Below are 16,124 nucleotides of genomic sequence, written 5' to 3'. Positions count from 1 at the left end.
GAGGGTATTATGCTCAGTGAAATAAGCCAGGCAGAGAAAGACAAGTACCAAATGATTTCACTCATATGTGGAGTATCCGAACAAAGAAAAAACTGAAGGAACAGCAGCAGAATCACAGAACCCAAGAATGGACTAACAGTTACCAAAGGGAAAGGGAATGGGGAGGCTGGGTGGGAAAGGAGGGACAAGGGGGTTGGAAAAGAAAGGGGACATTACGATTAGCATGTATAATCTGGGGGAAGCATGGGGAAGGCTGTGCAACACAGAGAAGACAAGTAATGACTCTACAGCATCTTACTACACTGATGGACAGTGACTGTAATGGGGTTTGTGGGGGGGACTTGGTGAAGGGGGAAGCCTAGTAAACATAATGTTCCTCATCTAATTGTAGATTAATGATACCAAAATAAAATAAATAAATAAATAAATAGATTCTATCCCCCAGGACCTCAGAAGGTGACTGTATTTGGAGATAAAGCTTCCGAAGTTGTAATTAAGGGAAAGTAAGCTCACTATGGTGGGTCCTATTCCAATATGACTGGTGTTCCTATAAAAAGAGATTCAGACACGGAGAGGCAAGACCATGTGGGGACACAGAGAAAGGACAGCCATCTGCAGGCAAGGAGAGGAAGCCTTAGGAGAAACCAACCCTACCAACACCCTGAGCTTCAGCTTCCAGCTCCTAGAACTGTAAGGAACTGCATGTCTGTAGTTTAAGCCATCCACTCTGTGATACTTTGTTAAGGCAGCTCCAGCTAACTAATACAGGAGGTATTACTAACCTTGTTTTACAGATGAAAAAGGTACAGAGACATTAAATAATTTATTCAAAATTTGCACATAACTCATAAATGGCTGAGGAAGCATTAGAACTCAGTTCTAACACCCTGCACACGGCTCTGCTTGTCTATCTGCTGTCCACCACCCTGTACACCATGCCACCTAGTTACCTGTGAGCCAAGACAGCAGACCTCAGATGCCCCCTTATCCTGGCTTTCAGTCTTACTGTTCTTCTGTCACCTCCCCTTAAAATTACAACCACATTATCTGAATGGAAGATACTTGCTATTAGTAAGAATGTGCTTTATTAAGGGCTAGTATACAAAGTTATGTAAGTGATTATTAGTGATGGGTGATAAACCTTCCTTTTTAAAAGGCTAACTTTAAAAGATTGACTTGTCTGGATGAAGAAATGAATTCTCTAGGAGAGCAGACAAGTGGTAAACATATTTAGGGGAAAGAAAGGCCTTCTACCCAATGAAAAATGTCAAAAAGGCCTTCTATCTACATATGCCTTATGGGAATTTAGCTAACGGTAAGCAGGTAAGGCTTCTTAGAACAGATAGAATTTAAGAGCAAAATCAAAATAATGATACTGTTTGGATGAGAATAATAGCAATAACATATTCTAGGATAAGGTCCTAGTCATATCTTGGGTCTTGCAAATTTGTGTAGTTGCAAATCACTGAAGCCTGCAACGTGCCTGGGAGACATGGTTGAATTAAAATGAGTCACGTCCTGACATTGCACTGGTGACTCTAATCTAGGTCAGTGGTTCTCACTCTGACTCTGCAGTAAATTCACCTGGAGAGTGGTTTAAGAACAGAGATAGCAGGTGACCAGCTCCAGAAATTCTGCATCATTAAATCTACCTGCCGGACTTTGGACTTTAAAATGTTCCCCCAGAAGATTCTGATAACAGTCAGATTGCAAACGACAACACAGCCAGAAATATTCGGTAGGGAAAGATGCTCTTAGAAATAGTCCTTCAGATCCTATGGTTCTCATGACTCTGGCATCAGCAGGATTCCTCCAAATCTCTCAGGTGATGAAACTCAGGCATAAATAATAAACATGGACAAAATGCAGGAGACTAAGAAGAAAAGGTAGGGGTAGGAAACAGAAGCTTTTCTCCTAGTAAAACCAAGGGAGACAAGTTTCAGGCTGACATTCAAGGAAAAGAAGTCCCACCGAAGTCATAGAAGCATTAATCCATAATTTGTAAAATTCAATTATTATAATTCTAGAGAAATTAGACTCTCCTCAGAGTATGTCCTTTTGAGGGAGTATCTCAGTGGATGCCAGAATTAATCTGGTAAGAAAATCTCAGACTCGTGCAATAAAATCAAATCCATTTTGAGTCTTATATTAAGAAGAGCTATCAACAGAAGATTGAACTGTAACAAGAAATGTTTCTCTACATCCAATGTTCTTCAGTGAACTGTGAAGCTTTGTACAAATACCTACTGGGCCCAGTGCCAGGAGAGTTTGGGATGAGGGATCTGAATTTTTTAACTTCACTGTGGGTGATTTTGATTCTCACCCACAGTGGAGATGGTCTCAGTGACCCTCTCATTGTAGAGGGAGTCGGTATACTAACAGGTGGCCTTGGGATGGATACCATTACTAATGGTCAAGCCTTTTAAATTAGGCTTTCGTTTTATTGACGAGAAATCCGTACAAGTAGGGAAAACCACCCAATCCAGAAAATGCTGTCATGTAAGGGGTACAATGAGGATTTCCCATTTACGTAAAATGAAATCTAGAAGAGCTCGCTAATATCATTCAGGAGATCTATTTTTTTCCCCCTCTTACAGATGAAATCTCGAGATAAGAAAGGAATTTGCTTAAGGCAGAGTTGGGAAAAAGCCCAGCACCTCAGACCCTGTCTGGCCGTGTTTGCTCAACATCATACGCGGCTGCCCGCAGACGGGGGCGAGCAGCCTCCTGTGATCCTTGCGGACTGTAAATGTTTAGCGTAGTGGGGGAGGGAGGGGGAAGGTGGCTAAAACAAAAGTCACCCATGACTCAGCCACCGGTTTTGAGCCATTTTAAGCCGTGCTGGGACACGATGTTTATTTCCAAAAGTCTGCAAAATAGTTTTGAACCAAGTCGTTGAACCAAACCCGCGGGCACACACATGCAAGAGTGCACATTCGCGTTCTCACTTGAAATGTCTGGAAACGCTGCAGAAAAGTCACTCAAGGGAAGGGAGAGCGTAGAAGCCATTTCCTTGTATTTCTTAAGTAATAAGACTCATGATACGATTCAGACGTAGTCACAGTTCTTGAAAAGTTTAATTCAAGAATATATTAATTTGAGGTTGCCCCAGTCTGATCTCTCAACCTTTTTTTCATAATCTCTGACTTCTATTTCAGCCTCAGCTTCTACATAGTTACCCGTTTATTACTAAGTTGCCAGCGTTCTGTGTGGGTTTTCACTTCAGTGGACCAGCTGTGAGGCAACAGACTTCTGGAAGAAATGACTACAGAATCTAAATCTAACCAGGTGTTGTGCTGCTAGGCAGTGCATTATGTTTCAAAATAACCAGTCTTATTCTCTTCTCAGGGCCTGATACATAGCTTAGGCAGTAAATGTCACTCTTCTATTTACAGACCTTAATGATTCTCTATTACCTACAGAATAAAATTAATATGAAGCTTGTCGTTTAAGACCCAGCTGCTTTTCTAATGATCTCCCCAAATGTCTACCCTTAGGCCCCAGACTCTGCTGAACTGCTTAGAGATTCTCAAACAGTGTATACTCTTGCCTGGCTTCTTGCCTTTGCAAATGCTATACCCAGATGCTGGAGGGAAGGTTTTTCTGCCCACTCGCCCAGTTGAATCCTGCTTTGAAGCTTCTTACAGTATCTCCAAGAATCTCCCCAGATTGAGTTAGGCTGCCTCCAGTGTTCCTGTTTCTACACATATGCACACACACACACACACGTGCACCTTCAGCTTCCTATTTATACTCCTATCATGCATCTCACTGTATCGTATTCACTTTAAAACACTTTCTGGCTCCTCTGACAGAGAGAACAAAGACCCACTGTGATCTTGGTGGCCCACACGTTGGGTCTTACTGTATTTCTGTTGCATGAATGCATGAGATACAAACCCTGATTCTACGCTGCAGCTCCCTGTATGTGAGAAAGGGTGTCACTAAGAAATATGCCATTTGGGGAAGTCCTTATGTTTTAGAGGGTGGATGAGGTTCTCTGAAAGGTCATGAAATTCCGAGCCCATGGCTTCATCACTTGTTTATGAGATAAGGCTTTCCAGGGAACATCAGGGACACCCTCTGATTACTCTCTGACAACGGAAAACAGAGCAGTAATCCCTCTCTCAGTAAATCGCATCTGCTGGGATCCTTTTTGTGCGTGGGTGGAAAAGGCATTTATTACCAAGATGCCAGCAGGGTGGGTTGGGAGGAGCTGAACAGTCATACTTGGGGCAATTTGTTCTTTCCCCACCTGGACCCAAGTTCCGCCTCAAGGTGCTCCTTTGCTTTGACTTACTTCAACTGCAGGTGTAAGGAGACACCCATGGACGTACCGTTCACCAGGAATAGGTGTTTGTGGTTCTTCTGGATCCACAGGCCTCACCACAGAGGCATTGAGAATCTGCTGTGCTCCTGGAGGATGAGGCCGGACAGGTTGGAGGCAGCCGCAGACTGGTGTCCCATGCATGCCCGGGCATCGGCTGCTGCCTGGCCGGCTGCAAATTCCTGCCACAGAGCCCAGGTGGAGGCCCTGCCCACCACCTGTGCCCCCATCACAAAACCTCCTTGGCTAGGATGCCATAATGAATGGAGGAGCTCTACCCTGAGTGAATAAAATCGTGAATCCATAGTTTCTCATTTCCCTCCATGAGCACACCAAGACCCAGAGGGTTGACTGGCAAGAAGGAGAGATTTATGATGGGCTTTGTTTCCAAGATGTTAACCCAGGTGTCGTCTTCAGGACAGACTCAAAAGACTGCATGTGAGAAACTTGCGATACAATTAAAATGACTAAACTTTGAACTGCAAGCGGTTTCCCCAAATAGTGCAAGCATAAGATAAATAGACAGAGATCAGATCAGAGTGATTTCTCCGAGGCCATGCTTTCTTGTCTTTTCTGACTTACTAGCTTATGAGTGCCCATAATTTTAAAGGTAAAAAGAGAAGCTTAATTTCTCCTGTTAGTGGTCTAACCTAGTGGCTAGGAATAAAGACTGTGAAGCAAGCCTTTCTGGACTCAATTCCTGACCTCATCAGCGGGGTGTCATTGGGCATGTGACTTTGTCTCTCTGTACTCCAGATTCATTGCACTTTGCACATATGCACACACACAACTTATGTCACAAATATTAGTAAGTGATTTAGTGCTTTTTAAGAAACTTAGAAAATTGCCTGGTGCATAGTCAGCACTCAATCAAAGCTGGTTGCTCTTAATGATATTAGTAATGAGCTATTTCACCTCTGTTGCTTCTTTTACATCTATTACAGTGAGATGTCTTGAGATATGTTTGGCAATCGCTGTGCCATAGAAGGATTTCGAACTGAACTAATCCTGCCTGTTCTGATGACATTTACTTTCACCTCACATCAAAAAATAAAAGTATTATGAAGTTAAAAAGCATCCCAGTGCATTCCAACTTTTATCTCCTTGCAGGAGAAAGAGCATGTTTCTGTAATAAACTACCGGAAGTTATTATTCTCCACTGTTGTGGATGATATCCCCATTGCTTTTTCATTTGTTCCTCAAATTTGTTTAATTTGTCTATTTGTTTCCCATGGTTAATTTGTTCCTCAGGGCTTTGCAATCAGAAAATACAAACAGTAACTTGCAAGAAAACTAAGCTAGTACATGCCTAGATGAAATGTGGATAAGCATTGTATTCTCTTGAATACAACAGAGGCAGAGTAGATAGTTTTAAATATATGAGATAAATTCAACCTTTGAATTATGTTCAGCACCCAAGATGTGCTTAAAGTCTTTGAACAGAAAACAAGTTGAATGTTGTTTTCTGGAGGCATGGAGCATGAGACCTGTTTTGGAGGAGTCAGTCACTGAGCTTCCTTTCCAAGCAGTTTACCAATGTCTTTTAAAAGGAGATTCTAGATGGATAGAGAAAATGCCATGTGACTGATGGGCTCTGTCAGACGTAGGAAACTTATTCCTAGCAGGTGCAAAGAAATCATTCAGCAAGCTCTGCTGGCAAGGAAGGGGAAATTAGACCATAAAGCAGAAGACCCTGTGATGCCTTCACTTGGATAATCACCAAATACCACCCTCTGTCAAAATCCTTCTTCTTTTTTTCATAATTTATTTTGGTGTCATGGAGATCTTTGCACACCTAATGGAAATTATAAGTATTCCTCCCAGAAAAATGGACACACATACACAGACACACACACAATTCTGCATATTAATCTGTGGCTTTCCTGGATGTTTTCATGTGAAAAATTCCTTTTTAACAGAGTGATTTTGTATTATCTTCAGTAAACAAATCAGTTAACACTTGAAAATAGATCTGAGTGCTCAATTTCCTGTTTAAAAGTGTAATATTTAAAATCGGGACTTGTAACTCTCCCCATTTTTGACCACTTACTTGTTTTATTTTCCTATGATAAGCAGTTTCAAAAACCTTTGTAGATGTTTCTGGAACGCCTAATTTCTAGGGGATTTTTTTATTTCTGACTGCTAGAAAGTGCAGTAGGCCCTGAGGTATGCTTCCTAAAAATATTTTATTATAACTTTATGAGGAGATAAGCAAAGAGACTGTAATATTTTTCCTGAATTAGTTTATATCAAATAAACATTGATAACCCACAGGATCTTTATAGTGAATCAGACTCTAATACCAAAATGTATTGTTTCGGAAGAAATAAATGGTCAAATGTGCACAGCTACTGTAGGCACAGAGGAAAGATTGCAAAAATATGGAAAGAAAAGCCTTTTAATACTCGTTCTCCATGAATATGTAAACAACAATGTTGATGAATAAGCCTATGAATTTCTATGTCTGTATCTAATATTTTACAGTTGGGACAGAGAAACTTCCTAAATATTTGGTGTGAGAACATGTTTAGAAAGTTTGCCAATCATTGTAAACTTTGATTGTTACAGTAAAACACCTTTTATTCTTACAGTAAAGTCCCCAGAAAAATTTATGTTAGTTTATAAAAGTTTATAATAATAAAAATTTCCATACCAATCATTACAGACCAAGAGCAACTAAGTTTATAATAATTTATTATGGTTGCATATCATTTATCATGTATAATAAATTATAGAAACCATAGTATCTTTATAAACTATTTAGCATATCATATTCACTTCCTAAGGCTTATGGCAGTAACTGTAAGAAATTTAATTAGATTATATTTTAGCATCAGTTAGAAGATTAAAAATTGAAAAATGTTTTCACAGTACTTCAGATTTATGAAGGACCCCATTATTTTAACCTTTATGCAACCAGTTTGAAATGCCTAAAAACCCTTTTAACCAGTTTGAAATGCACGAAATCCCTTTACCTTTGAAATGCATCAAAACCAGAAGGGGCTTATGGTTTTACTAAGCTTCTGAAAGTATTGCAGTTCCTTGAATTTATACTGAACACCCATGTGGTGCCTTCTGTCAGGCATTGCAATAAATGCAAATAAATAATCAATTACTGATCTCAAAAAAATCTATCCAATAGACAACACTGAAACTTGACTACATTGTGCACATTCAAATGAAAAACTCAGTGAACAATCAGAGCACAGTATTCTGTCTTTCCCCTCTGCCCCCTCCCTCTCTCTACCCAGTTCCCTTAAGGAAAACAAGTTCAGGTTGAATTTCAGTCCTAGGGCCAGGCAAAGGGACCCGACTGTCACTCTTCCCCAGCCTGTTATCTGCCGTTTCAGTTCTCATCACATCTGTCCAGACTCTCCTGACACCGGCGTCCTTTCCCACAGGGAGAGTTTTCAAATCCTTGCTGAAAGCATTTTGTTCTCTCTCCCCTAGAACAGCACAGGCATGAAATTGGATGGAGTCTTTGTCAGCAGCTCCTTCCCAGCATCAGGAGTCCTGACCAAAGGAAACTTGCAAGACAGCAACCAAATGCTGCCTGGTTCGTCTCACAAACTCACTTGGTCTCTTTAAATGTCCCTTCTTGGATAACGTCCTTATCCATTCTCTTGTCCTCAGTGAACCTTGATGGAATATTTCCGCAGTTTCAGGAACTGGAAAAGCTTGTCCCGCGTCCTCTTTTTCAGGCCCATGAGGGCGCGTGTCTTCTCCTCCAGATCTTGATCTATGGCGAAGATGATCTTAGCTCTCTCCTCGGCTTTCTTGTCCCCAGAGTTTTTGAAGAGCCTCTGTAGTGATTCTTGGTCAATGTTCTCAAAGATGTTGCCCACGGCTTTCTTGCGCGAGGCCGTGTCAAAGTGGTAGCCGTGGATGGACGGGCTCACGCGCAGCGACGTGGACATGGCGGTGGCTTTTTGGCTTGGCTTTGCTTTCATCTATGTGGGGATCTTTGGGAATTCCACTCTCAGGCTCTCCAGAGAGTCTGTAGCAAAATCATTCCGGGACTGCTATTTAAAGAGCGAACAAAAGCTCCGGGCTCAAATTACCCCGGTGACATCAGAGTGATCTCAAGGCAGAGTAATCACAGACAGGTTTAACAGTTGAGCTGCCAATATCCTGTTCTTGTGTAAATGTCACTAGAGGCTGTGTTCAAGGGAAGGGGCAGGAATGTTGAGGATTTCTTTTTACCTCCTCTGTGGCAACAGGATGACACAAACCCACATTTGTGGCCCCTTTAAAAAATAGCTGAAACCAGGAAAATGCAAAGATGAGACACAAAGTGACTTAGACTCTCAACCTCTTTCCAGACAACAACCAGAACATAGGGTTCAGCTGACCACAGGCAAGTTTTAATTCCTAGAGGAGTTACTAAAGTGTACCCCAAACACGTGGCAGCCCGCACCTGTGCCCTTTGAACATCCCTACCCAGGTCAGCTTCAGAGTGTTGAGAGGAAGTGTGGCAATCGAGGATGTCGATCTGGAGTCGGCCTGATCGTGGAATGGGGAATTCACCTGCCGCACGCTGCCAGGCACAGCTTTGCAAAGATTGCGTGCAAGAGCTAATCTGTAATTGTAGAATAAAATCGTAATTTAATACTGTTATAACAGATGATACCTCCTTAGGCCTGTGTATATTCAATAGCAATGCTTATCCACAAAGTGGGGAGGAAATATTAACCAGCCTGTAGGCATAGTCCTCCAAAGGGGTGAGTTGACTGTTGCCTGTAATGTTTACTTTGGCATTACCCCGACATGGAACAATAAATACCTTCTTTGGAAGAACTTAAATTGGCTCTTTCCACCTTCCACAGGCTTCACCCAGCCAATGTGCCTGCTGACGTATGGAGCACTTCGTCCCACCAAACTGTATATGTCAACTTTGAAAGGCCCTAAATGAGACACTTCTCTCCATGGACCTTCTGCCAGGTCCGCTTTCTCATATTCCAAGAATCAAGGCTGGACTTCATGAATTTTCCCTCATCTGGTCATGTCAAATCTAGAAAATACACAGCGGCAGTGTGGGGAAGTTCTCTCATTAGAAAATTGAGTTATGTATATTCTTATATATTCAGTCATTCATTCAGTCACTCATTTATTCAGTCTCTATTTAAGGTCTCCCTTTTGCTAGAATGTTTTTAGGTATTGGACATATAGCAGTAAACCAAACCAAACAAATCAAACCAAACCAAAAAAAAAAATTAAAAATTAAAATCCCTACCTTATCCTAATGGAGCTCACATGCTTCTGAAAGATATAGAAGAATGTGCCTTTGTAATATAGGTGATGTCAGAAAGGAATGCCTACCAGGAGTACAAATGAAGCAGAGCTGTACAGGAGATGAAGGGGAGGGTTGGAATTTGCATAGGATATTCAGGGGCAGCACCCTCAAGGGGGCTTGGGCAAAGAGCCCTGAAGGAGGTGAGGGAGTAACCCGCGTGGACGTCTAGAGGAAGGGTGTTGTGGGCAAAGGGAACAGCAACTACAAAGGCCTGCAGAGAAGATCGTGCATGGAGTGTACGCAGATCGGCCACGGGAGCAGTGTGCTCGGGCAGAGTGGGCAGAGAAGGGCGGGAGCCGGCGAGAGGGCAGGGGGAGGGGGGCGGACGCAGGCTCAACACCACCCGGCGGGCTCTTTCACAGACTGAGCTTTTACTCCCTAGGGGCACGGGCCACCTTTGGAGAATCTGTAGCAGAGAAATGACATGATTTTCCTCATAAGCCTTAAAAAGTAATGGTCATTTCTTAGTATAGAATTTAGGGAGGCAAGCTGGGCCGTGGGGGGGGCAAAAAGACTGGTTAGGAGACTTTCAAACTAATCCAGGCCAGAGATGATAAAGACCTCCACTAGGAAGTCGTGCAAGTGAGCAGTTCTGGGCCCCATTCTGGGCACAGTGCAAAGGTTCAGTCAAAGGGACTGCCGACAGCTCCCGAATGAGGGATGTAAGACAGACACGAGCCGGCACAGCGTGGTCTCTTCCTGAAGGGGGTTCGTCTCCAGGTGAGCAGTGGTGTCCAGGTTTTCCACGGAAGAACCCTCTGTGCTGCCGCCCACAACCGGGGATTTGCCAGCACACAGAGCACGCCTTTGTCTCAGCCCGTCTCCCTCACTACTAAAAAAACAGTTGTTATTATTATGGCAACAAGGAGTTTCGCTGAGTTTTTACTAAGTGCCAAGTACACTGCCAAGAAATGTACATGACCCGTCGTTGTTACCATCATTCCTAAAGGCTCTGCCAACCTTCTCAGCCTTCAGGTGATTCATGTACAGGTCATGCTTTTTTATCCCTGGTTCATCAGTTACTCCCAAATTCTGATTCCCAGCCTGCCCCTGTCCTCTGAACTATAGACGCATTTATTTAACTAATCAGTACAAATATCTGTTCAGGTATAAAAGTCAGAAACCTAGCTATCATCTTTGATATCTCCTTTCTTTCTCTGACTACATCTATCTGGAGCTGTCACCAAGTTCTGTCAAATCTGTCTACAAAATATTTCCCAAATCAATCCACTTTCTCTCCATTTTCACTGCCTCCATGTTGTGGATACTTCAGTGCCCAACCGGGACCTCCCTTTAAGATATTCCCAGATGCTCAGCAGTCAGCCACCTCTGTGCGCTGCCACCACGGAGGAAGGTAGGTCACCCCTTCCTGGTGTAGCTGCATCTACATGGATTGTCATGGGGGTGTAAAGACCCCTCGCTTCTCCCTATTCCTGAGAGGTCATGCACACACCAGGGCAACTTCAAGGTCAGCAGAGGCCTCCCTGTGCCCAAGCCTGTTTCTTTCCCACTTGCAGGAGTTGAACCCAGGAGCACTCCATAATAAACCCCCTCCTGCTGATTGCCTTCTCAGAATTTACTTCCTGGGGAGCCCCATCTGTGACGCCCCAGCTTCCCTCACCTAGACTAAGCCCAAACCTCTTTCCAGGCTTTCCTGCTTCCATGCCTGCCCTCTATTCTTTGCACAGCACCCACAGCAATATTTTCTCACAAGCCTAATCTGGTCAGACCACTCTTGCTTTTACTTTTAGGTTAAGTCCCCCAGATCCCAACATGACCTTTCTGAGCATGCCTGCCTGGTCTCTGACTTCTGCAGCATGACTGATCATTTACCACTCTCCCCACAACCACGGTACCTGCTTATTCCTTGAAGGCACCATGCTCATTTCTGACGTGGGCCTTTGCACATGTTTTCCCTCTTTTTACAATGTTCTCTAATTTTTACCTCAGCTGCATGACTCTTATTCCTTCATGAAATCTCAACTCAGAGAGCTATTTGCTCAGAGGGCATCACTGGTCCTTCTAGACTAGGTCAGTTCCCCTTGCCGATAACCCTTTACTGTCCCTTAGCAGCACTTGTGACAGTTGTCAGGCACACCTTTATTTTTGCAATTACTCATTTTTAAAGCTGAGTTCCACCAGGAGCAGGCACCAGATCTGCCTTTCTCGTTAATGTGTCTAAAACTCCTGTGTCACTTAATGTGATTTCATTATAATGTGAAACAGCAATGTGCACAATTCTGTTTACTTCCCATAACAGCCTGAGCAGTTGGAACTATTCCTCATGTTACAGATAAGATAACTGAGGCAATGATAATTTACTCCTTCTTGTAGGCTGAATAATGGTCCCCGGAAATATCCATATTCTATGAATAAAGACAAAAAGGAACTTTATATTACAAAAGGAACTTACTGGCTAAAGGAATTTTGTAGGTGTAAATAAGTTAGAGGCCTCGAGATGTGTGATTATTTTGGGTTCTCTGGGTGAGCCTGTGCAATCATAAGAGACCTTAAAAGAGAGGCAAGAAGTCTGAGATGTCAAGAAACTACACTGCTAGCTTTGAAGATGTAGGAAGGGGCCAGGAGCCATGAAGGTGGGCAGCCACTAGAAGCTGGAAAGGGCAGCCCTATGTCAAACCTCTGGCCTCCCGAACTATAAGATAATAAACATGTGCTGTTTTAAGCCACTAAATTTGTGGCCATTTGTTACTGTGGCAGTATGACCCTAACTGACTCCACAAATCCATCAGCTATGGCAAGACAGCTTGAACCCAGGGCTACCTAACTCCACACCCATGGCTTTACACTCTATTGCACTCAGCTCAACTGCAAGCTCTGTCTTCAAAAGGCCTGACTAAAGTTTCTACATGACATTGGTTTCCTTGGGTACTGCCTAAAAGCATTCAGAAGAATTTGAGAAATTAAGGAGATTTCACATTTATTTAGAAGACAAGACCATCCCCAGGGAAACAATGTCAGCTTCTGTTTTCCAGAAATGTGACAGAAGACTTAAGGTTTTGATTTGCTGAGCTCTTTGCCAAGGGTACCTCCATATGTACTTGGAGAGCTTTTTGCTGCTGTCACCTTGTTCTTTCCCTTCCTTGTGTAAATATTTAGAGTGAATGATGTGGACAACACGATCCAAAAAATTACTGGCAGAGATTCACAGATTGCACGTGGACAGGATCAATCATATAGAACTTACAGAATTTTTGCTTTCCGCAGCAGAGACAAGACGTGACGAAAGTGGTTTAAAAGAAGCAGCTTCTGAGCTGGTGTATTTTCTTCTGGGCACAACATTTTTAGTATTTTTTCATCACACAAAGAGATTGAATGTCTGTTTGCCAGTAATAAGTGTGCTGGGTTAGCTTTGTGTCTCATGAAGAGATTTGGGAGACAAGCAAAGAAGAAAACTAACATTGACTAAGAGACTTTTATGCCAAGTTTTCTTCATGTAATATCTAAATGACTCTTCCTAACAACATGGAGGTAGTTTGAAACTGTTATCGTTTGAAAATTCTACCATGACGCCCTTTCATTTATCCTTTCACACCTCTGATTTGTAGGTTCATTCACAGGCAAATTGTGGAATGCTTATTATGTGCCAAGTATAAAGCTTTGTATGCTTGAGGAATACGTTAAGGAAAAAGGACATGGTCCTTGTGTTTGTGGAACATGAGGTCTAAAGAAAAAAGAGACTTTAGAGAAGTAAGTAAACGTATGAATATGTTAAGAAAAATTTTATAAAGGCTGAAAGACGGAAAGTACCAGGTGACCTAATGGAAAAAACAAGGCAAGGCTTCATTTAAACCATTTGAGTCATGAACAGCTTTACTAATGAAGTCGCATTTAAACTGAAACTTGAAACAAATGTTAGAATTAACAAGTAAAGGAGCATGGGGAGGTAGGCTTTGGATGCAGAAGGAAATCCTGTGCAAAGGCTCTGAGGTGAGAATGAGTTCAAAGCGCAGGAAAACAGACACAAAGACAATGCAAGTGGGTAACAGAAACCAACAGAGGAGGGGAGGCCGATGCTGGACTGGTAGGCAGGGGTCCCATCCTGTAGAGTGTGGAAGGCCAGATTAAAGATTTAAAATTTTATCTTAAGTGCAATGTGCCATCTTTAAAAGACCATACGTGGGGGAAAAGGAATTGCTGGGGTTTTAAATTTTTATTGTTTTTAATTACTTTGGCTGTCAGGCCATCACAGACAACTAAAGAGAGCAATTATGGTTTCAGAGAATAAGTGGGCTATTCTAATTGCATTTTGGAAATAAACTCCAAGGGACTTGTGATGAATTGCTTAGTGGATAGGCTAAGGGTCAAGGGTTGCCCCCAGGTTAAGTCTTGGGCCCCTCAATGAGGAAGGCTGGCATGGAGAAGGTGAAAATGCAGAGGATTTGGGAGAAAGAGTTCATGACACACACACAGTAAATCTGAAATGCCAGGGAAACAGTCGAGGAGATAGTTGAATATACGAATCTAGAGCTCAGAGAAGTCTGAGTGTGATTCTAATTTGTTATCCTTTCTCAGTAATAATTTTCAAGAAATCAACATTAACTGTAGCTTTCTTTCCCCTACTTAGGCATAAATCCAGAACCCAGAACAATACCTGACACAAAGTAGACTTTAAATAAATGATTTTAGAGTTCTTTTTACATTAACAAAAATTCCGAAGCCTAGAGAGGCCTACATAACATACAAATGAAAGAGCTGGTCAGTGACTATGTAGTGTCTCATCCTCGGTGGATGAAATCTCCCCCATTTTTCTCTACTTCACGGAAATAGTAATCGTTCTCTTCAGTAAGTGTTTTGAAGGTCTTTATTATATTCCATATTTTTATATATTCTGGGTTTCCATTCTTTCTATAATTGTGGCTAATCCCCTTATAAAATCAACCAGCAAACATTTTTCTTTTGGTAAATTTTATTAAATGTATTTTCAACCTTTAATTATCATCGGCAAGAAAGAATGGCAGTTTTATTTAGAAACGTTGATTCTGACATTTTTTATCTCAGAGAGGAACTAATTATAAATTCTGAAGCAATACAAATTTTTTAAAAACTGAGGAAATATGTTTTCAAAGCCATTCAGTCAAAATATGGGGAAAAATCCACAACTTTATTGAAAAGAATTACCACCAACATGATTTTTTTAAATGCTTCTTTATAAATGATGCTTTGCATGTGAAATGAAACAGCTGTCTTTGCTTAAGGCATCAGTCTATATTTGCCATGTTTCCTAAAAAAGAAACGAAAGATAAGCTTTTCTTTTTTTAAATTTTAATTAGCTGTTCAGATTCAGATATTGCACCCCTGGTATTTATAGCTTCCTTAAAAAGAAAACAGTTGTGAGCATAAACCAACATGCTTTTCTCAGGAAGTGAGCAGGAGATATTTATATGTATTTATAGTAGCATGTGTGTTTCTATAATCTACGAGCAAAACCAAAATAAGTATGAACCATCTCTTCCCACTCGCAGCTCCCACCCACTCACAGTTCATATGAAAACCGTGACGGTGGCTTATGCCAACCATCTTCCGCACAGAACTACTAAGAAAAGGGAAACTACTGCATGTGCTTCCCGGATTTTGTAAGCAGCGTTGCACATTAAACATACTGCCGCTCCTAAAGTTCCTCCTCTCTTTTCTCCTACTGAGCACTGAACAATCGCTCTGTTCTCTCTGTAGACAGGCCTCATTCCTGTATGACTTTCCAAGAACTACATGCAGCCCAAACCTGGAAAGGGCAGAGAGAAATTGGTCAGTGAAGGTTCTCAAAGCCACGGAGGGAAAACTGGAGGCTTGGAATTCACAGCCCGTTAAAGTGACTTTGTAACTCACTCATGAATCAAAACCTGGAGTTTGAAAAACACCAAACTAGACAATGATAATGGTCCTTCCAGATCCTGGGCAGGGGAGGGAGCTTTTGCATAACTAGTGGGTCTTTGTTACTGCTCTTGTTAACAATTGTGTGTACGAAAGACCTTCACCCGCGCCTCCCTGGATAGAGGATCCAGTAGTGCCCTCACCCTAAGCACATGGGAATTTTATTTTTAAATGTCTCTAGAATTAGATTGTAGAACCACATAAAAATATCTCAGCAGCTGACACCAAAGAGGCACTCCTTCATTCATTCCTTTGTTTAATTATTCAATAAAGTCTTTTCATTTTACTGTGAAAGCCTCCCACCCACTTTGCTGTGTCCTGAAGAAGCCAATACTTACGTGCCTATAGTCCCATTTGCCACTCCTCCAGACAGGCCCAAGTGTCCCCGCCTCCACTTATGCAGGGTGATGAGATAGGGGCTGGAGGGAGGAGTGGTGAGAAGGGCCCTGGCCAGAGGCCAGCGCCGGGGATGGGGTGGGTGGCGCTGGCCACCTCTGGGGGGAAGGCTGACGAGGAGGTCCAAGCCAGCTCCCAAGACCCTCCACAGGCACCTGTTTCAAATGCATCAGGTGAAAGACCTGAGCCTCAGCTCCACTATTACATGTTGACCCATGA

General features: G+C 42.3%; 1 protein-coding gene and 1 long non-coding RNA gene across 2 annotated transcripts; one reads left to right on the top strand and one right to left on the bottom strand.

The window, feature by feature from the left end:
- Window positions 1-7,004: 7,004 nt before the first annotated feature.
- TCIM (transcriptional and immune response regulator) lies at window positions 7,005-8,349 on the bottom strand. Its single transcript, XM_017661881.3, has one exon. The coding sequence runs from the start codon at window positions 8,275-8,277 to the stop codon at window positions 7,957-7,959; it is 321 nt and encodes a 106-aa protein (XP_017517370.1). The 5' UTR covers window positions 8,278-8,349; the 3' UTR covers window positions 7,005-7,956.
- Window positions 8,350-13,192: 4,843 nt separating this feature from the next.
- Window positions 13,193-15,803, top strand: LOC118970561 (uncharacterized). The gene is made up of 2 exons (XR_005058621.2): window positions 13,193-13,328; window positions 15,312-15,803. It is a non-coding gene; the product is annotated as an uncharacterized lncRNA (long non-coding RNA).
- The last annotated feature ends 321 nt before the right edge of the window (window positions 15,804-16,124 follow it).

Source organism: Manis javanica, chromosome 12, assembly GCF_040802235.1.
Source record: "Manis javanica isolate MJ-LG chromosome 12, MJ_LKY, whole genome shotgun sequence".
Taxonomy (NCBI): domain Eukaryota; kingdom Metazoa; phylum Chordata; class Mammalia; order Pholidota; family Manidae; genus Manis; species Manis javanica.
Note: the sequence above shows the minus strand (reverse complement) of the source record. Positions and strands in the feature narration are given on the sequence as shown.